Source organism: Cydia splendana, chromosome Z (genome assembly GCF_910591565.1).
Source record: "Cydia splendana chromosome Z, ilCydSple1.2, whole genome shotgun sequence".
Lineage (NCBI taxonomy): Eukaryota > Metazoa > Arthropoda > Insecta > Lepidoptera > Tortricidae > Cydia > Cydia splendana.
Window position 1 is genome coordinate 36,430,639 of NC_085987.1, and position 22,316 is coordinate 36,452,954.

General features: G+C 35.1%; 1 protein-coding gene across 1 annotated transcript in view; it reads right to left on the reverse strand.

The window, feature by feature from the left end:
- Positions 1-22,316, reverse strand: part of LOC134803930 (SCY1-like protein 2) — a 383,486-nt gene that overhangs the window by 87,184 nt on the left and 273,986 nt on the right. The window contains exon 3 of the mRNA XM_063776750.1: positions 3,596-3,825. Coding sequence (XP_063632820.1) covers positions 3,596-3,760 — 165 coding nt within the window. The 5' untranslated portion in view covers positions 3,761-3,825. The remainder of the gene's footprint in view (positions 1-3,595; positions 3,826-22,316) is intronic.

Genomic DNA, 22,316 nt, shown 5'->3' on the forward strand with positions numbered 1-22,316 from the left:
CCGCAAAAGTAACAACGAACGTACCAACATCCTTATTGGACGACGACACAATGTTGAACACTCTATGATACGGAATAGATCAAAAATAACTTTCATATGTAAAATATTGCGTGGGAGATAATAGGTTGTATGAATTGGAGTATTCGATACTTGTGCGGATAACATATATTTAATGCTTTCAAGCTATTCAGACTTTGAAGGGACAAGGGCTTCTTTTCGATTTCGTTTGGCGAAAATATCACGACAGCAATAAAATTTGTTATCCCAAATATGGAGTAAGTCCTATACTGCTTAAACGATGGGGCCATATAATTTAACATATGAAATAAGAGTCATACACGGGCAGCAATATAAAGATTGTCTTTACTGTACCTAATACCGGAGAATTAATAATTCCGACTGGAGCCTAATTTTTGGTTGTAACTTAAAACCTGTCTAGGCGTAATTTTCAATTATTTGAAAATGGTGTTATCTTAATACCAATGTTCTTTGCCATACGAGTACCAATCCATCATAATAATATGTTAACATAAACAATCTTGCAACAGGTTAAGTATATCAGTTTTGGTATCTGACCTTTGGTGGCATTATCGATTCGGTTTTCTGTCAAGTAAAACTTAAGTAAAAAAAAAAGTTTCAAAAACTAATTAAATAAAAAAAAAAAAACTAATCAAAAATATTCGACCTGGGGATATTAGTAGGTAATTTATGCCAAGCCCGAATAAACGCATACTCTAACTATTTACATACATTGAGATATCTATTGAGCAGACTACAAGTTGGCATAGATAACGAATATTAACTTACATGAAAATTGTTTAAAGGTTTTTACATGTTAGGTAAATATTACAAATATAAATAAAATTACAGCGGAGCACAGTGTAGAAAATCTTATAATTGAAGTATTTTATTACTGTTTACGTCATAGACAATATCACAAGTGAACCTACAATCTTTCCGCCCGCTTAGAGCCGTGCCACGATTCACGGCCTGTCCATTACAATCTCAATTCGATTACGTGTGTTTACTTGAAAACCCGCCGTGTCTGGAATACCTCGCGTAATGGCCGACAGGAATGCCAATACCAACATAGCGCAACTATCTCAAATTGTGTGGGGTTCCCCCTCCATTGGGGGAAAGCATGGTAATCTGACAACTCAAGGTAAGCGTCAGACCCATGCCGCCTTAATTAACTGAGATCACAACTGATATAACTTCTGATCAAAGCCTATCAACCGCCACCCTAATCCTAAGTTTTAATTACTTAGATGAAATATTTGCGCCAAACCTACTATTGGCCTAAGATAGTTCAGAGAATTTGGTAAAAATTCTCTAAATCATAAAACATATGACTGTGCGCATTAGGCGCAAAAAGAGCTAACGCTAATCTTTACATACGAGTAACCTTTCAGAACAAAAACAGAGACATGATTTTGCTCCTTAATATTTCGAGCACAAAAACTGCTAAGCGAAATTATTTCGACAAGCTCAACGCGATGAAGTTGCATTAATGATTCACGGGGTTTGTATTTAATTCTACTTCCCACTTTTCAATTTAAGGACCCCCTATTCCTAGATCAACATTTATTATATACGCACGTAAATATAATTATTTACCCATACCTTCTGTGTGTGCATATTACTTATATCTCCTGAGTGAGGTAACGATGAATTTGTCATCCCGGGGGAACATCGGATGGCGAAAAAAAACCGGTTCTAATGCTCAGATAATAAGGTATCTAAAAGAGTATATCCGATGTTTAACCTCCTCCAACGTATATGAATTTCAGCCACGAATAACTGGAAACTTAAAAGTTCTCATCAAATGTTTAAAACTTTGCATTTTTGCATCCGATCTTGACCCATATACGAAAATTTGGTAAATATGTGGCTCTCAAAGTGTGATATGTCAATAGAAACAATTTCCTAAGTAATACATTCATACATATATAGCTACGTAGCTACCTAGAGGTATATTCAACTTCATTTTTGGTGGCCAAATATTCAATTATCTATTAGAGCTTCCATTTATTTATACATTTTATATTATATATTTTAAATGTTGTATATTTATACATTTTATATTATATATTTTAAATGTTGTAGAACATTGTGGCCACAAATTCTATTCACTATCTTCTGTTCCTATAGTCACCTGCGCGGTACGGGGGCGACGGGGTAGGACGACTAAGGGTGGCGGGGAAGGGGGGCCATACATCTGCCGCCCGGGCAGGTGCCGTGCAGGTGCCTGGCGTACGGCCCCCCCTTCCCCGCCTATACTATAAACTATAAACATTTTATATACTATAAACATTTTGTATGGCATCAATTTTATAGTTGTATGCAATTAACGAAACTTTGTACAGATTCCTCGGATAGAGTCAGACACTCGACCAACTTGAAATTAGCGATATTGATCCTGACTTTCTAACCTCGAGTAATATGTACTTTACATACTTTGCTTATATCTAAATATAAATGATATTAACGTAATGTACTAACTTATCTGCATCAGCTATGAGTTGCATATCTGTAATAATACGCCTCAGAGTTAATTAAGTATTTTAATTAAGTTTGCATGAACTCCAGATTGACAAATTCATTAGTAGTGCGGTTAGACGAAATCCACGGGGCGCGTCGCGTCGCCCAACAGCAATAATATCTGACTGCGAGCGCCTCAACCCTGGCTTAAATACCTATTACTATTTAACTTGTTTATTTTTAATGGATACCATTTATCTTTTTATATAATCGGATCGTATTTTCCAAATAGGGTATATTACTATAGTATGTTGACGTACTTATGAAGTAAATTTAAACTTGATTTAAGATATCGTTCAGTATCGTTTAGTTTATTCGTGTAGTTTAAGAGTTTGCATTAAACTGTTCATAGTTATGGTACACTAAAGTAACTATAAGTACATTTAATAAACAATGGGTCTGCATTCAATGTGTAGGTAAATGCAACACGGCACACACCGTGTGTACATTCAGCATCAAACATATTATATAGTGATGGCAAAAGTGGCTAAATATATACTTACACATCGTTATTTTTAAGGTAACACTCCATGTGTTACGATGTATTTAGCGATTTTGGCCGTCACCACCTATTTGATGCTGACTATACCGAGGATATATACTATACTGAGGTCGGAAAGGGTACGCTATTTAGGTAATCTAAAGCCATCTTAGTCTGTTAACTGTAAGTATGGTAGGTATTTAGTTGTATTTAGTTGTTATTGTTATAGTTGTATATAACAACTTACAGTAGTATTCATTCTGTCAAGTAACTCTTTCCGACCTCTCTGCTGATGTTGTACTCGTATATTATATTACTATGTTATATGTATGCTTAGCAACAACTTCCACCACGAACGAAATATGAAACCTTTTCTACAGCGCATTGAAATGGGTTGGTCGGGTCGGGACTTAGGATTTAGAAGCTCTGTCGTAAATACTTACAGACATTTTAAAATCCCTATGTAGGAATGGAAATCTTAGGATTAAGATGTTACTATTGATTATTTGATGAATGATGACATTTTTTAAAGAGAGCTAAAACAAAGTTGGGTGATATTAGGTAGGTACTCACCTTCCCGTCACTTTTTCTGTAGGCGTCGTGAACGCGCCACACGAGCCCTGGGCCCGCATTACTGCTCTCCTTGCCGATCTCGAAGTACTGCATGATCGGATTGCTCTCCAGCTGCGGTGGGTTCTGGGTGCTCACGCTCTTCAGTTTGGATATGATGCCCGCCATGCCGGAGCCGAGGCGACGGGACAACGGTTCGGTGCGTGAGGGTTCCGGCTCCTTGGCTTGTTCACCTGCAAGTATATTATACTGTATCAATGCAAATTTTACGAAATCGATGATAGCATACAGTATTTTTTTAAACAAATTTTGTAACCCATATCCTATGGCGGGGCAAAGGCCTCCACTGTTTATTGCATATAAACTTTCTTAAGTGACGCAATACTATAGTGTGCGCGACAGTTCGTTTGGACGAAATTAAATTGTGCGACTTCTAATCTTACTGCACGATAATACTCGTTTCTGACAGTTTTCAAGATAAAAACCTGAATTATGTGAATCTGAAAGTGGTTTAAACAATATATTGAAAGTAAAACATCTCAGGTTTACGTGACTATACTATACCTAGCAGTAGCGGCGCGTCTAGATTGTTCGTAGGCAACCCGTAGCTTCATAAGTTTAAAGAAAATGGCCCAAGAGCCTGAATATCAGACAAGCCGATGGGAATCGAGTTCTATGGACGTTCCGCCACTGATACCTAGTCCAAAAACTAAAGGAACGATAATGTTACCTACCTGACTGTGAATTAAGTACCTATATTTGCCTGAACGGCTTAGTGCAATATTTAGATGTTTAGTCCATAATTACAACTGAATCGGCATTCAATAATATTATATTCTCTGCTGTAGAAAAAAGTTTAACTCTTTTACCATTCAATATATTTATCAAAAAGGCCCTGTTGTTAACTTTGCACATCTCTCCAGTGATTACGTCATCTAAGGACTAAGGAACTTTTGGTTGGCCCTTGGTTCTGGTTCTATATGTAGGTACCTATAATCTATCTCATGGTTTCCTTAAATATTTGAAAAAAGTGGGCTACTGGTTGGAAAAAGAGAGCTTATGCACGAGCCGCTGCTTCTAATGATCCTTTTGCTCTACATTTGATAGAATTATTTAATTTCATTTTTAGCATATTTTCTGGGTCACTTGCATGGTTATGGAAATATCTAGAATTTTCTCCGATATTATGTATTTCGTCTTGTAATTTTGTTTTTAGTCGAGTTTTCGTTGTGTAATTTTTTCTGAGTGCACTCGGACATTTACGCGCATTTATCTTCAAATAGCTCCAGCCAGTAATAGATCTCTTGTCTTTGTTTATTTAAATAATATAAATACCCGTCGACGAAAATAAGTTATTTGCCAAGCTGCGATATAATTATTTGTGGAAATCTTACAAATAAGATTTTGAACAAGCAGACGTAAAAAATTAAATCTATTTTGTACAGTCGTACCTACTCGTACATCACCTAATCGTAGGTACTTCGCTTTAACAATACTTCGCATGAGCATTGTGTCGCACTCCATCAGTAAATCCATTTTAGGGTTCCGTACCCAAAGGCTAAAAACGGGACCCTATTACTAAGACTCCGTTGTCCGTCTGTCTGTCACCAAGCTGTATCTCGTGATAGCTAGGCAGTTGAAATTTTCACAGATGATGTACTTCTGTTGCCGCTATAACAACAAATATGTACTAAAAACAGAATAAAATAAATATTTAAGTGGGGCTCCCATACAACAAGCGTGATTATTTTGCCGTTTTTTGCGTAATTGCACGGAACCCTTCGTGCGCGAGTCCGACTCGCACTTGGCCGGTTTTTATTATGTTCGCAGGAACATAATAAAAACCGGCCAAACACCAAATACAATGCTTGCTGTAAATCAAATTCATTGATCTGCATCAATGAATTTGATTTTCAGCAAGCATTTTATTTGGTGTTTCGTAAATTGACTGCCTAGCTAGCATTTAGGGAAGCCAACCGCTGTGTAACTTGATTAGTGTAGTTGTGCGTAGGTAATAGTAGTTTAAACTGTTGGCGTGGACAAGGGGCGAAAATTAAATTCTGCTCCACCGATAGCTTTTAAGTGGGAACAGTCAACTATTTGTACTTCTAGTGTTTTGAAAGCGTTGTATTAAATAAGGGTCGGTTGGTTTTTTTATATGTTAATAGTGACAAAATGCTCTTGTGTTGTTAAATTCAAGTTTCTGACCTCGAAACGAAAGCCTATCGGGTCAATCTCAATTTCATTCTATTACTTAGATAGAAAAATCCTAAATATTTCGGATCATTTTTGATTTTGAGAATTTTCTCCACTTAAGACTTATGATTCTTAAAAGTCATTGAAAGATCTAAGCAGACTAAATTTGCGTTAATGTGAGTCCAGTTTGGTCTATACAGACCTTATAAGATCTTGAGATAGAGCTGCTGAAAGTTGCCTGATTTTTATCTAACATCAGTAGTACCTGTATGATACCAGATTCAACTTAGTTCAGACCTGGTAACCAGAACAGACTTAATATTTTGTTAGCCATGGTCTAAAACAGCTAGTACATTTATAATCATGAAAGATACAACTTCCTGTTTAATGACGTCAACAATCGCCTTCACCTTACTAGACTATGCAAATTGCACCCAAATAGTTGATTGCACATACACATAAGTGATGTCAAATGAAAGCTGATTAAAAATTCTAGGTACACACGTTTTGTGTAATCCCCACTAAAGCTCAGAGCATTTCTAATTGAAAGGCAGCGAGAGTTAGTGCGCCGAGCCATGAAACAAGTGCCCGGCGCACATATTCCCGTAATTCGACAATACAAATCATGCACTGTTTCTTTCTTTTTAAAATATAATTAATTATACCAACAGTAGAAGCGCCGTTGGGGTAGTTTTAGCAAAATAATAAACGGTTTCAGACTGACAGACATACAGGCAGGCAGGCAGACTGACGACAGGCAGGTGGACAGACGGAAGGATCGACAGACAGACAGTCGGACGGAGAGACAGAGAGGTTTTGTTAAAATAATTCCGTTTTTCACCCTTCAGGTACGGAAACCAATAAATGAAGTCCAACTAAGTAAGATATTTTAGTTTACATCATAAATCCTACTGAATTGTATTATAATTTCTAAGCGTAGTTTATTTCAAGTACAGTAAAATAATTTAATTTCCGCCCCATTTCGTAACTTGTCACAGTGAAAACTATATGAAAGTCGCTAGAGGCCTCACACTTTTGGCACTGTGACAAAGTACAAAATGGGTGGGAAATTAAATTCTTAGACTGTACTTAATAAGGTAGGTACATTGTTAATTAATACAAGTCCTCTGTAAACATGATTAAGACTGAATTTATAAAGGATAATTAATCTTTATTTTATAAGTACTTAAGCAGTCAAACAATCATATAATGAAAGGGGAACACCCAAATATTCCGAAATATGTTTTTCCGACTTTCATAACCTCGATTTTCATAATCACGGTTTTTATACGTCCGAAATATCAAAATTACGACTTTGAAAACCACGAAAGAAGAAAATCACGACTGCGCTATTTCCGAATACTTAAAATTCGATTGTCATATGAACGAAAGCTTAAAGTTCCGATTTATTAAAAACCCGAAATTATTTTTTCCGAATTTGTCTATTCCGAAAAATCATTGACCGATCTGAAATAAAATAATTCGGTATTTAGAAATTCGATCTTTTGTAAACTCGGAATAATGGAATTCGTGATTTTCAAAAGGGAAGTAATTAAATGGTCAGCCGTTTTTAAAATTGATCTAAATTGCATTTTAATCATTTGGACATGCTAGAACTTACCTTTACAGAAACCAACTGCTACTAGAAAAGTGGGTTAGGTTAGAACTGCAACGTTTATTTCTATAAACGCTTCTGCCAACTGCTACTAGAAAAGTCGGTTAGGTTAGGTTAGAACTGCGACCTTCACAGAAGTCAGTTGCTACTAGAAAAGTGGTTTAGGTTAGGTTAGAACTGCGACCTTCACAAAACCAACTGTTGCTAGAAAAGTGGGTTAGGTTAGGTTAGAACAGCGACCTTCACAGAAGCCAACTGCTACTAGAAAGTGGGTTAGGTTAGGTTAGAACTGTGACCTTTACAGAAACCAGCTGCTACTAGAAAAGTGGGTTAAGTTAGGTTAGAACTGCAACCTTCACAGAAACCAACTGCTACTAGAAAAGTAGGTTAGGTTAGGTTAGAACTGCGACCTTCACAGAAACCAACTGCTACTAGAAAAGTGGGTTAGGTTAGGTTAGAACTGCGACCTTCACCGAAACCAACTGCTACAAGAAAAGTGGGTTAGGTTAGGTTAGAACTGCGATCTTTACAGAAACCAACTGCTACTAGAAAAGTGGGTTAGGTTAGGTTAGAACTGACCTTCACAGAAACCAACTGCTACTAGAAAAGTAGGTGTAGGTTAGGTTAGAACTGCGACCAACAAATTCAGAAATTCGTTTTCGGAATTATAAAATTGGCATATTTAAAATAGGAATCACGTCAAATCGGAATTCAAAAATTCGGAATAATGACAATTCGGAATTCGTGATTTCAAAAACCGTAAATGTTAAATTCGGTGTTGCTCACTATCGGAATTGTTAATTTCGGAATTATGTGGTTCAGAATTTAAAAAAATCGTCGTTATTGCTATTCGGAAATATAAAACTTCGTGATTTTCATCGTTCGGTAATTACGACAATCGGAATTTTGATGGGTCGAGCATTTAAAAATCGGAATAATAAAATTCGATATTCTAAAATTCGGCATAAAATATTTCGGAATTATGTAGTGTACCCATAATGAAAGATATAGAAAAGGTGGAAATATGAAAGGAAAAAGGAGGGATTATTTACTATACCCTTAGCGGAATATAATAGATGTTTCAAGAAACGTATTTTAAAAACTCAACATAGGACTCTTTTTAAACTAATTTTGTGATGATAATTTAATGGGATTAAACTATCCAATATTTTTATTTTAGGTTGCACAATTCGACTAAGTAACTAACCTATAAAATCCTGTCTGAAAATCAGCGTTACAATAAATACTGCAATTTATGCTAAGTAAGTTTTGTAGGTAGGTATTTATTTTTATATATACTCGCTGAGTCGCATTTACACTTGTACTTCTATGTTAAGTATTAGGTATCGATGTCGCACTTTATAAGTTGTTCATAGCTAAATATAGGTACACGATTATGCATACTCATATAATAGTTATTGTACGAGTATAATAAATATATGCGTAGCAAAACGCTAAGATAAAAAAAACAATATTGCAAAATTAATGCATATGAAGCTTTTCCTGGTCTAGTCACGTAATGGGCCGTGATCATATACGGACGGAGGTTGTCAGCGATATTCGTTCCTATTACCTAATTAAAAGATACCCGTCACAAAACTAGCGATGTTCTTTATTAAACAAATAAAAAATCTAATCTTTTACTAACAAGTTAAGATCGCAAAGTTAATGCCCTATTCCTCTTAATATTAATGGTCTATCAACCAGTTCACTGTTAATAACGGCGCGCTGTAATTGCAAACATGTGGAACTAAAGCGAACTTTGAAATAGTTTTGATACGCTATGCATATTTGAGTAGGATTGAAGGTAAATGAAAATATATATACAATATTATAAGTATTTAAAAGAAATGTGAAGACTAAATAAATTAGACGAAAAAAAAGGTCGCTTGTAATATTTTGATTTGGAGTATCACGTTCATCAGTTCATCACCATCATCAGCTTACGTTCCTAGGACATTCACCCTCAAGATCCTTCGAATTTCCAATTTTATGAAAAGCTCATTGAAATTAGGGGACAGAAAATAATAGCATACCTTCCGTCAATCAGAATAAGTTTGTGCCAGAACTTTAAATGGAATATAAATTTAAACATTAGACGTACCTACTACTTCTTGTTGCTTCACACAGTGACAAAAAGACAGTTTGTCCGGAACTTTCTCAGTTATAACAGCACATTCTGTTAAGATATTGCTTAGTTGATGGCATATGAGGAAATGTGCTTATAATAATAGAGGTAATAACTACCAAAATAAACACAATGTTTGGTAACGATGGTTCAGCCGGCCTAGCCAAAGTGACAATCGCTATCGCTACGACAACGAAACGCTTTGTGTCTCTCTATCACTCTACCATATTAGTGCGACAGACAGTGACAGTTGCGTTTCGATCGCTGCGGAGCGTAGGGTAGTTTAGCCGGTTGTCGGCCAGTTAAGCAAACTTTCGAATTCAAATGTATTTTATGAACAATATATTCGACCAATCTTTGTCATTTTGTGATTTTTAGACTAAAAATATAATACACTTACCATGTTTGTATCAAAATCCGTTATTAATTACAACGTTTTGTTTGTATAATGAAAAATATGAAAAAGTAGCAATTTAGCTGGTTTTCGGACACTTTTTTTGGTTCTCGGCCGCTTGTTAACTAGTTGTCGGCCGCTGTTATTTATGTTTTTAAATGACTCTTATTTCACTATCAATAGGAATTATTTTTGAATAAAACAACAAATATTCAATGGTATAATGTATTACATTAAGGAACGTTAATGGGAAATTTTATGGTACCTACATCTCGTAAAGAGTTTTCCAAAACATACTCAAAAATATTAAAATAAGACATTTTGTAGCCTAACTAGCAGCGTGCGTAAGTTCGGAGGTTTTTATGGGTCGGTAACACCCTTGAAGTTACAGGCATCCATAGGCTACGGTAACTACTTATCACCAGTAATATTTACCATTCTCTTTTCGGTGAAGGAAAATTTCGTGAAGAAATCGAATTAATTCCAAGAGACACATAGGTGGAAGGTCAGATGGCAGTCATTTTCGTAAAAACTAGGCTCCTATGAGTCGTGACAACGCTAGGAAGATCATGAAGACGATTATTCGTCGCTGATATTAGTCAAAAACTCATCTTCTTTTTGAAGCATCTTGTTAATATAAAAATAGTGTAAAAATTATTTACTTTTCAAGGGCCGAAAACAAAATAAATTTTACTTGTTTCTCGGCCGTCATAAGTTAGCTAGGCCGAAAACTAACTTTTTATAATCCTGTTCTTGGCCGCCAAATACAAAAGATTTTAAAGCAGATTTTAACCAATTATTTGTTAATAAGCATGCGGCCGAGAACTAAGTACATGAATTACTTGGATACAAATAAGTATTATTTGAAATAATTATTTTGTTGGCTGTCTTTTAATAGGAAAGATTAATCAATTAAAAATTACGTGCCTCAATCCTGTTCTCGGCCGGGCGGCCGAGAACTAAACATCTTTACGAAATTGCATTTAGTTACCCGACCATCAAATTTAATTGACTTATATAAAAAAAATCGTACATTTAAATCATAATAACATAAATTCAACTTATCCACAATGCACATTAACATCAATAATGGCCTCAAACCCACGAAAACAATATTTTTACTTACCTTGAAAAAATATTGAATCACAATTTTTTTTACCAATTTGTCCAACATCCACACTTGCTAAATTGCTTTGGTGCACTGACGAGCCAATCAAAACGTTATCAAGCTAACAAATTTAGGATATGTCAATGTCAACTTAATTTATCCGACTACCCTCATTTTTTCAATAAATACGGTAAAGTTGTCATGTTATTACAGTTTTACTACGTAGTGGCCGAGAACCGGAAGTGGCCGGTAAACCGGCTAAACTACCCTAAGCGATTGGCATGTTGGCTACGCGGCCTGATATAAACTCCTGGGTACGTAACCAACATCACCAACATGCCAATCGTTTACGCTCCGAATGAAACGCAACTGTCACTGTCGCACTAATGTGGAAGAATGATAGGTATCTCTATCAGCGTACAACAAAGCGTTTCGTTGTCGTAGCGCAAGCGATTGTCAACTTGCCTAGGCACCCAGTGCCCAGAAGTGGGCGATAAAAGGCAGATAATTCGACGCCCGAAAGCAAACACGTAGTAACCCACACAAGGTCAAAAATTTTTTCTGCGTCGATAGGTCTATACCACGTGCCAATACGATGAAAAATGGGGAAAATAGGAAATAAATTTTCTCGTTTTTCTTGAAATTTACTCAGCAAACACGCAGTAAATAGCAAAAAAAACTCAATAATTTAATTCGTTGTATTTACAGCACTTTGAATTCCATACATTTTCTAGTTTTGTCATTTACAACCTCCGTTGTTCTGACGCAAATGTAGGTTACTACGTGTTTGCCGCTCATGAATGTGAATGTCTTGCAGTTACGCTATTTGGCGGGAAATAATGTTTAGTCGAGTAGTGGTTTAACACAAATTCACATACTATTAAAATTTTAGAGACATGTCTTTAACTACGTTTACAAGGATCAAGTAAAACTACCACTTAATAATTACTTCACTGTTGTAGGGCGTAAGGTTTAAACTCCTGTGCCTTATTTCGTTTTAATGCGGCTATCGCGGCCATTACTTGAACGTTTGCGCCGTCGCTCAGTGCGCTTCGGGGGGTAAAAGTGAGTCGACGTGTTTGTAATTAAGTAAAATATTACGGGGATTTTGGATAAAGTGATTGTTTTTATGTAAGAAACGTAAGTTTTTTTTTCAATTGTAAGCATGTAAAATTGCTGTATTTACGGTGTGTGTATCGATTTATGGTTTTATGGTACTTAAACAAAATTTGGTCTTATGGTATGTGGTGAAAGTTTGTTTTGTCTAAAGTCCACTTTTATTTTATAAGAGAATGTAGAAATCACTTTTTTTTTATCAAACGACGTTGTTATACTTTGGTTAGATTTTGATCTCCCATTGCGTTGTCTTTTCCAAAGTGGACTTCGTATTTTTTAGCTGATTTTACAATAACATTATAATATTTAATTATGTTATTGAATATTAAACAAAGGTTATGTGTTTTGTTTGGGCTTAAGAATGCTCATATTGATTTTAATAGTTCAAATCAACATAACAAATGTTTTATTTCCGTTTATGAATCCCTGAAACATCTTTACATTTTATAAGTATACATTTGTTAGGGGTCATCCATTAATTACGTCACACGAATTTCTAGGTTTTTTGACCCCTCCCCCCCCCCCTTGTCACATGTGGTCACATTTGGCAAACCCCTCCCCCCTAGTGTGACGTCACATTTTTTCTACGAAATCGCCAAACCGAATTAAGTAAGTACCTAAGTAGGTATTATTAATATTTTATCAAAATATTTTTGTCGATATAAATATTAGTAATTTTATAACCCAAAACGGCTTAGGAAAGAAAATTAAAAGAATAAAAACGATTATCGTTTTAAAAACTTGTTATTTAAATGTACAGCGAATAAAATAATTTAAAAAAAAATTTCGGTTACTGATGAAGTTAAAGTGACGTCACAAAGTTTGTGTCTCCCCCCTCCCCCATGTCACAATATGTCACATTTTCTTGACCCCCTCCCTCCCCCTAAACGTGTGACGTAATTAATGGATGACCCCTTATGTCGTGCAATTTACTTTAAGATGCCATTAAAGTCATTTTTAAGGGTGTGGTAAAATTTTTGGCAATACATTTAATGCAATATAAATGCTTACAAAAAGAAAACAAATACTGTTACAGCATTTTGTTCACCCAAAATTTATAAACAACAACGTTTAAGACTTTATTACGGATATCTTTTGTCACATTCAGGTGGGTTACTGCGTGTTTGCTGTCCATACAAAATTTAAGGAAATGCTATCCCATACATTTAGTACTGGCGTTTACTATGAGTATGCGCACTGTGTTAAAAATATCAAAACGTAGTAACCCACTAAATCTAGATTTGTAACAACTTGCGGTTAAATTTATTTAAATGAAATTGAAGTCCAAAAAATTTTGAATATTGCATCCAATTTTGAGTAAGTTACGTTCATAAACAAGATAGTTATGATTTTTTTTCAAAACTCGAAAAGTTTTTCGTCTCTGGTGAACAATTTGGTTTTTGTGGGTTACTACGTGTTTGCTTTCAGGCGTCGATATGATGGTGAATTCCTAATGTCCTACGCTTACGCTTGAGCCGTTTTTAATAAGTATTGCACTGAGTTTGTGTTTTGTATTCGAATTATTAATTAGATACAAATAAAATAGTAAAATACATTTTATTTTATGGCTGATATCGTCGGTGCGATTAAAAAAATCGCCATGTATTTTTTAGCTACTTTTCAGGAGACCAAACAAACTGTTTTTTTTTTCTGTTTGTAATATATTTGTTGCACCTGTATTTTTTTTCTGGTAGTTAGATCAATGGTTTTTACATGATACTTATGAAGAAAATAAACAGTTTTTTCGTAAATTTTTACAATATTAATTATTTTAACCAGAATTTTGCTACATAGCGACTTAAATTTGGTTCACTTAAAATCGTCATGTGTAAAGTTTACACATAGCGATTTGTTGCCAAAGTAACGTAGTACAAGAAATAATACATAGCATAGCGGATTTTAGGGTCAATAAATCGCCATGTGCAACATTCTCACCATCACCCTCGACGGAAAACAAGGCATTTAATTTCGTTATGTGCTAAACAAATCACATAGCTATTTTTTTGTACATATTCTGTTAGTTATTTTCAAAACTATTAAATATATTAAAAAAATATTGATATAGGTCGACGGGAAATTTAAAAAGGAATTAAAATATGCCAAAATCGTAAAAAACACATAGCGATTTTTTTATTCGCACCGACGACATGCGATTTTTTTGGTACCTACTTTTTAACATTGAACACACAACTGCGATTTTAGTCTGCGAGTTTAGCGCGTCGCTGAAGAAATACGTCCTTCTCAATTATCCTCCTTAAGATTACTACGAAAGCGATTATAATTATAAAACCTATTACTAACAGCCGCACGAGAAGTGGGTCTCATAATAAGATATTACTCGAAACCTTGTTGTCGAATAAGGGCACATTGAAAAACGTATACAATACCAAAACAAAAAATTGGGTTAAAATTATAAACGATCGACGTACAATTTTCAAACCGCGATCATTCCTACATCATACCCAAATAAGTTATAGGTACCTACCTCAAAAAATAGACAAAGAGTTATATTTTCAAACAATAAACGTTTTCTTTTACTACGTGATCTCAAAAGTGTATATATGTATGTATAATATACCTAACGGTTCATGAGAAAGAGCCATTAACTTGACAAACAACAGATGGACGGATAGGAAAGCATAAGTTAAAGTTTCACAGCTTGAAAAAGGCTAATAAGTATTTCTTTCACAAGGAAAAGTTCCTACATTTTTTTACACCTTCATTGTGTCTCACAGCTGCATTTTCACGCTCGAATTGAGTGGTTCTTTACAATTCTTGTCGCACAATCCACTGCGTCGATTCACAATTATGGATACGTAAATGCAATCCATTTGTGACTGTGTCGTATACCTCCTATTACCAAGTGGGTAATAACTATTGTATGAAATTCTGCTACGAGGGAGTTGCTTAAGCTTGTATACACTTCGATTTGCGAATCCATCCTATCATACAGAATTAGTGTGTGGGGTGGCTCCACTAGCTCTGCACTACTGCCTCTCGAAAGGGCCCAAAGGTTTGTGCTCAAGGTCATGCTCGGAAAGCCCGGGCTGTTTCCGACTGTTTCCCTTTATAGAGACGCGGATGTTCTTAGTGTCAGGCAATTATTGATCCTACGAGTTGCAACTCACGTGCATCAAAAAACTGTAAACTCGGAAGAATATATATTACCCTAATCCGTAATTGAGTCTTTAAAATCCTACGCCCATCGTAAAAACCACATTCGCGAGGCGTTTTCCTAACTTCCTGCATCCGTATATTTTCAATTCAGTAGTAAAGGCAAGGGAGAGTCGAAGGCAAAAGATCTCGTGGCCGCTCCCCAACACGATGGACAGACCTCATTAAGTCCATCACAGGAAATTCAGTCAACGATTGCTCCCACTCCACCAAAAACAGAGCCACATGGCGACGGATCGCAAGAGCTGCGGTGGCGCAGAAATCGACCGTGACATGACCACGACCACTCTGTCAAGAGTGCACGACTAAGAAGAGAGTAAAGGCATGCAACATATCTGAAAAGTGTCTCTTGAAGCAAAATTCATAATTAAGAACTGGTTGAAAGATCTTAACTATATTCAAACTGAGATGCTGTTGAAGGTCATCACCTAATCCCTTACATGATAACCATCTCTGTAGCCTTACGCACACTCGCATACACACACACACACACACACGCGCACACACACACACACACACACACACACACACACACACACACACACACACACACATACACACGTACCCTTTTTTCTTTCATTTTTTTCTTATTTTGAATTTCATAATTCCCTTAATTATTAGATTAGTGTTTTCTTAACCTTTTGCCTACGAATTGAGAACCCGGCTGCCACGTCACAGGCATAGCCTAGTGTGGGGCCACAGGATATGTACATTTAATGTCAACAAGGTTTTTTCAAATAATTATTATTCTTATTCTTTAATAACAACAAAAAGTAAACAGACATAACACTAATTAAAAACTAAACTTAAATATAAATATAAACAAAATAAATAATAAAGACAAACGAAAATAAATTAAACTAATAACTAAAAATACTAAATTAAAACTACCTAAAAAGTAAAAACCCTACAAATAAAAGATTGGCCCCAGGTCTGTGCCCTCCGGAAGGGTGCCTCTTATTCTTATTCTTCTTATTCTTATTGGTATGACCTATGTTTTACTTTTGAGCTAAGAAGTGGTCCAGTAAAAAAGGAGCTGTGAATTATATGGTAAATTTTTTTTGCTAATTATGAAGCAGTTTTTTTTTGTAATTTAGTAAATATACTATAAAATAAAAATATAAAATAAAATAATAACAGTACAATTTGATAATATTTGTTGGCCGATTTCTACAATGCCACAAATGAAGCTCCAGTTTCATAACTTTTTTTATGCTTTTAAGAACATCATCTAACGAATAAGCTATTCTAATAAACTGGAATTTATCTTGGGTAGTTAGGAAGTCTCTCCAATCTAACCTATGACAGAGGTTTTTCTATGGAAGACAAATCTCTGTAAAAATGGCAAATATACAAAATTAGAAATTCCATGAAACTACCTCAAAGTCAAGTCAAATAAAAAAAAGTTTTATATAGAACGAAAAATAATTGAATAATGTATTAATTCGCTTATCAAACTTTTAGAAAAAACGATGTGTATGAGAAATACCTTATAATTTCTTTCAAAAGACACTGTTCAAAAAGTGTCATGAGAGATGTAATATAAAACGCGAAAACTCTAATTGACCCTTTTATATTAAATAGGAGTGTATTTAATTGTTAAGAATAGTATCTACAGATCACTATAGAAATGAACTGCTTACAAATTATTACAAAATAACATGAAAAATCCACATAATGTGCTGCTACTTTTTTTCCAGGCCACTCCTTAGGTTTATGGTCAAATCACAATAAGTAAAATACGAGTATAGGTGAAAACTTAAAGCCAGAGGGGTTTTAATTCATGTAATTGTGTATAGTTTACAAAAATGCATCAAATAATTTACAATGACAATTATTTTAGAATCTTCTGGAATAATAAATGATAACTGAACGAGATTATCAATTTTCTTAACAAAGTAAATATGAGTCTATCCAAAGACTTTACTACTACATACAGCTCAACAAGAAATAGGTTTCGTCATTTGAAAAAAAAACGAAAGATTCCGAGATTCAACCACGAGCGTCGCGAGTGTTCCAAGGCACGGGGGATAAGATGATGAGTGATGTTGATGTCTGGCTACGACCTAGTAAGTAATGTCACTTTCAAAACGTCAGAATAAATAATACAAGTAAATACATAATACAAGACCACTTTAATAAATTTTTCATCAAACATGCTCGAAAAAGACCTTATTTCATGCAGGTGTACTGAATGACAAAGGCCTATATTGTTCGTGCGGGAGTGTGGAATTGGATGGATTGTGAAAAAAAAGCTATAACTCCCTAGGGAGTAATAGCTTTTTTTCACAGCATTTTTTTAAATCATGTCACTAATTTATACGAACCATGTAGGTTATAACTAAAATACTTTGTTGAAAGTCAAGGTATAAAGGAGTTTTACATTTAAAATACCGACGATTATTATTTAATATTTCTGTTTAGGTATAAAAATATTTCATTTGATTAATTTAATAGCCGTTTAAATATTTTTACACAATTTTTTATTGTGGATGAATGCCTAAATAACATATTTTACTATCAATTATAATCGAGTAGGTACCTACTTATACATAATTTACTTCTCTCAATAAACTCTGTAAAAAGCGACTGCCACGGATAACTAAATACATAACTGTATACGAGTATCTATGTAGGTACGAATTTGTAATAATGTAAAGCTTTCAATTCGTAAATATTTCCTTTCTGGTTAAGTACACATCGGCCAAGCTGAGTCGATCCGTGATAAGTAGGTCATGGGTGAATAGTAAATGACCTTGCCATGATTGAGAGTTCTAACATCTCTTTCAGGGAGATTGTTTGAGGGAACACGTTTTACTAATCCATGATTTGTTTTAGTATGACATTGTATTATTTATTAATTCTATATTTATTTATTTCTGTTCTAATGTCAAGTTTACGATCTTTTAGTGAAAGATTTTGTTTTATCCTTTTGTGTAAAATACTGTGTCCTTTAAGAAATAAATATATCTAATCTACATATGGTTTACTCTAGAGATGACACGATTGTTCTCTAATTATTTGGTATTCGGTGTATTCGCTCACATTGCGGAGTATTCGTTATTCAGCCTAATATTGCATAGGTACTATTCTGGCGAATACTAAATACCTATTCTATCTACTATCTACTCAATCAAATACGTCCTACATGTTACATTATTCTATATTTTGTTGACATATTTTTCCAAATTAACATTCAATGAATTCAATAATAAACAATGGACCGTGAAACAGTTTAATTTACGGGCGAGCCCGTACAGCGAATAATTTAAAAGTATCTGAAGCTCTTTTATGACATTTACTCTCCGGGGAATATAGCACTTTATGGGATAGACATACTTTAATGCATAGCGCTACGCAGGGCGCTACGAAAGTGCCGTTTGAAGTTTTTTAGTGTTCATTACTCTTTCATAATTCCTAGTGTTTGTTTTAAAATCCTTTCCCATACAGCAGAGAGCATGCATGAACAGCTAAAAACCTAAACGAATGAAATAAATAATAAGTAATAATTTTCCGGTTACTTCACAGCAATCGCAGAGTAAAATGACTAGGTACATGTGTGCGTGAGCAACGGGCAAAAGAAAAAATAATACATTTATGTTTTTCAGTTCCTGAATAAAAAATATAGTCTGATGATATTCCGGTTATTATATATTAGGCCTCCCTGAACATAGAACACAATTTGGCGCGGCGTTGTACAATCAACAGGTGTGTAAACAGTAAACACAGGGTGCTAACTTAATAACGGTTTAACTGCAAATAAAACCTCCGCGCTGGTTTGTACAGACCAGTAAAACAATATGGGTTACCACTAGGCACACTTACTTTATAGCACAGGTCACAGTTATTGTTCAGACGTTAGCTGTTTCTTAACTTCTTCAGCTGGAGATTAAATATTATTACTTTATAATATATTATACATATACAAGGCGGCGAGTGCTCAGTACTTACATGCGCTTCGCAGTTCACAATGCATACGTAAGTTTATGTCCCGTAAATCAATATCACAACTTGACTTATCCACGTGAAATAAAAAAGATGAAGATTTTCTTTTTATACCTCACCTGGTTGGTGCTCACTAGCTGAAGCGTAATATTGCAAACGTATCTCTTTAGCGAAGCTAACGAAATGTGCACTTTGTTAGAATTTATTTTATACAAGAATAACTGCTCATCTTCCTCATACACTAACGACGACGGTTATCTTAGACTTTTCCGTGAAATTTTGCAGCGTACATTTTCGTGTCCAATTCACTCCACTTCACTTGAGAGTGTCATCAATTTGATATCGGAAATAAGTAATACTTAAACAAAAAAGAGAGTTAGCAATCTTTTAGGTATTTTGGCCAATAATATCGACATTTTGGTTTGGGAATTGATTCGTGTAAGATAGATTGATTTGTTTATTTAGTTTTACCCTCCCTGTTATAACGTACTTAATCGGTCGTTAAATTGTATAGTTATATTTGTTATTGAATTTTACAACCTGAATACGTGTCATCAGCTTGACGGCACGCTACACGAGGACTTTCGTCTTCATGGGGCATTGAGGAAAAAGCGTTAACTATTGTATGAAAATCTTTCACCTGTTGGCTTTGAGCCACACTGAAATATAGGTACCGTTTTAGATACGGAATGACGACATTTGCATTCGTAAATTCCATTAACTAATTACATCACACAAAATTTCGATTTATTGGATTTTTTAGGGAGGGAGGGCCTTTCCCCTCCCCCTTGTCATACTCTTTCATAGGAAATAGATAGATCGTTAATACGTACTATCACACTTTGCCTGACCCCCCCTCCCTCCTGTTTCTGTGACGTAATATGTGGATGAACCCTAACGTCTGTTTCTCAAAGTACCCATTTCCCCAATAAACGGTTCTTGTACACGATAACCGCGTTTGATTTGTGGCACTCCCGCAAATAACTCCGCGAAGTAGGCACGAGGATTTTTGTCGGGCACTTGCAGTAGAATAATGACATAATTTCAACTAACACGGCTATTACTAATATATTACTTCAAAATTTTAAAGCTGTACCTGATTTAATATGCATATACATACATGTGTATAGCTAAATGCATTATTTTGGGGACTTTCTTCTAAACCTTTAAAAAAAGGATTATTAAATAAGGGTTTATTGAAACTTCCGAATCCTATTTTGATTATCTCTGAAATTGGTTATGGTTCTTAAAATTATCTCTTATAGTTTCAGCTTTTTCCTTACTGGCTCATTTGATTTAACATCCTATACACGTTAATAGCCGGGTGATACGCTTGGTACTGGCACGCTCACCGCAAACGTCCACGGCCACGGCGGCGGCTTCGTAATGGGCAAGGCAAGGGCGGCCACAAGCGATAGGTAAGCCGTAGGGTTCAGGTGATCACTGGCTTCCATTTAACTTAGGTTTTATCAAGAAAATTAAGTTAAAAATGTTTTATTAAAAAAAAAAAAACGTAACTTGCATAAGTGTATTAAGCCTTAGAAAGATCGCATTGTAATATGTATTTGCGAAAACAACGTCCCAGACGTACTCACTTGGTAAGTTAAATCTGCTCAAGAATTTCACATATAATATACTACCTAGCAATAAATTTTTGTATGAAATTGGCAGAGTAAAGTGCACCCCTAAGTACCCGGGTTCTTAGCAGTGCTTAATTACTTATTCAATGTGCCAAGCATGTATACAAGACTTAGGTATTTAGGTAATATCATTACCCTTGAGAATTATGGAATTTGTAAACTGACTTACAAGGTATCTTTTAAAAATTCTAATTAAATAAAGAATGGCTTTAAAAACCGAAGAGCTGTTGGTCAATTTTTAAAAATTAACTTCTCTGTGATCATATGCGCAAATATTTTTTGGTAACTAATCTTATGGACAAGTAACTACCTATTAAATATTTTCTTCACACGTGCACATAAAAAGAGTGCTATTTTTAGGTAGATTATTAGTTATTAAGTATAATAAGTGATTGACACGTGTTGTTTTCTACCTTATCACATTATTTTGTAAAAAAATATTTTTGTAAGTAAATCTTCTGCCTCTCTTTTGATAAAAAAAAACTGGCCACGAGCGAGTCGGACTCGCCTACCGAACGTTCCGTATAAATTTAGTTTTTACATTTTTCGCTGTACTTGTAGTGTAAGACAATATTACTTGCCAAATTTCATAGTTGTATGTCAACGGGAAGTAAGGTGGCGGTACTAGTGCTCGACATGCTAATGCCCAATAGATGACACCCTGCTGTCACCTCTATTGACAATGACTTAAGTTTCAAGATGACATGTACTGGGACCGTGTCGAGCACCAGTACCACCACCTTACCCTATAAATTTCGATTCTTTTGAGAGTGTCGAAATAATACGGTCACGTCGGAATTTGCTCTTGTATTTCAGCCGCTTGCCGCTTTTGACATTTTTCGCGAATGTCTATGTAGTCACACAAAACGTTAAACTCACTCTTGAGTGCTGTATCTCTCCTGCATGGCCGTAGTGTGCAGTTTCGAAGTTATCACGCGCACACGGCAAAACAAAGGTTTTTAAGCCGCTTATACCTTAACAAAAGCAGATATCCTGTGACTGGTTCGTTTCTCTCTCGCGATAAAGGTGTTTAGAGGCAAAATATTATTTTGTTTCCCAAGGCCTTATTGTCCAAGTTGTCACTCGTAGGATACCTAAACTAGAAAAGTCGGCGAGTAAACAGGAAATATAATATTAAAGGAGCACTATTGTATATAAGGTTTCTTTTTACTATAGTGATTTTAGTTTTGCAAATAGTGTTAGGGTAAATATATTTAGTAACATTTGACTACTTTAATAACAATGTGGAATAAAGAAAGGATGTATAGTCAGCCAAGAAAGTGGATTACCACTTGGCTGACCGTACTAAATAATGAAATACTTGACACAAATTTAAGGACAAACGTACTGTCGCTAACATTTAGCTCAATAAAGAAAAATTGAAATGGTTTATACAGGATGTCCCTAG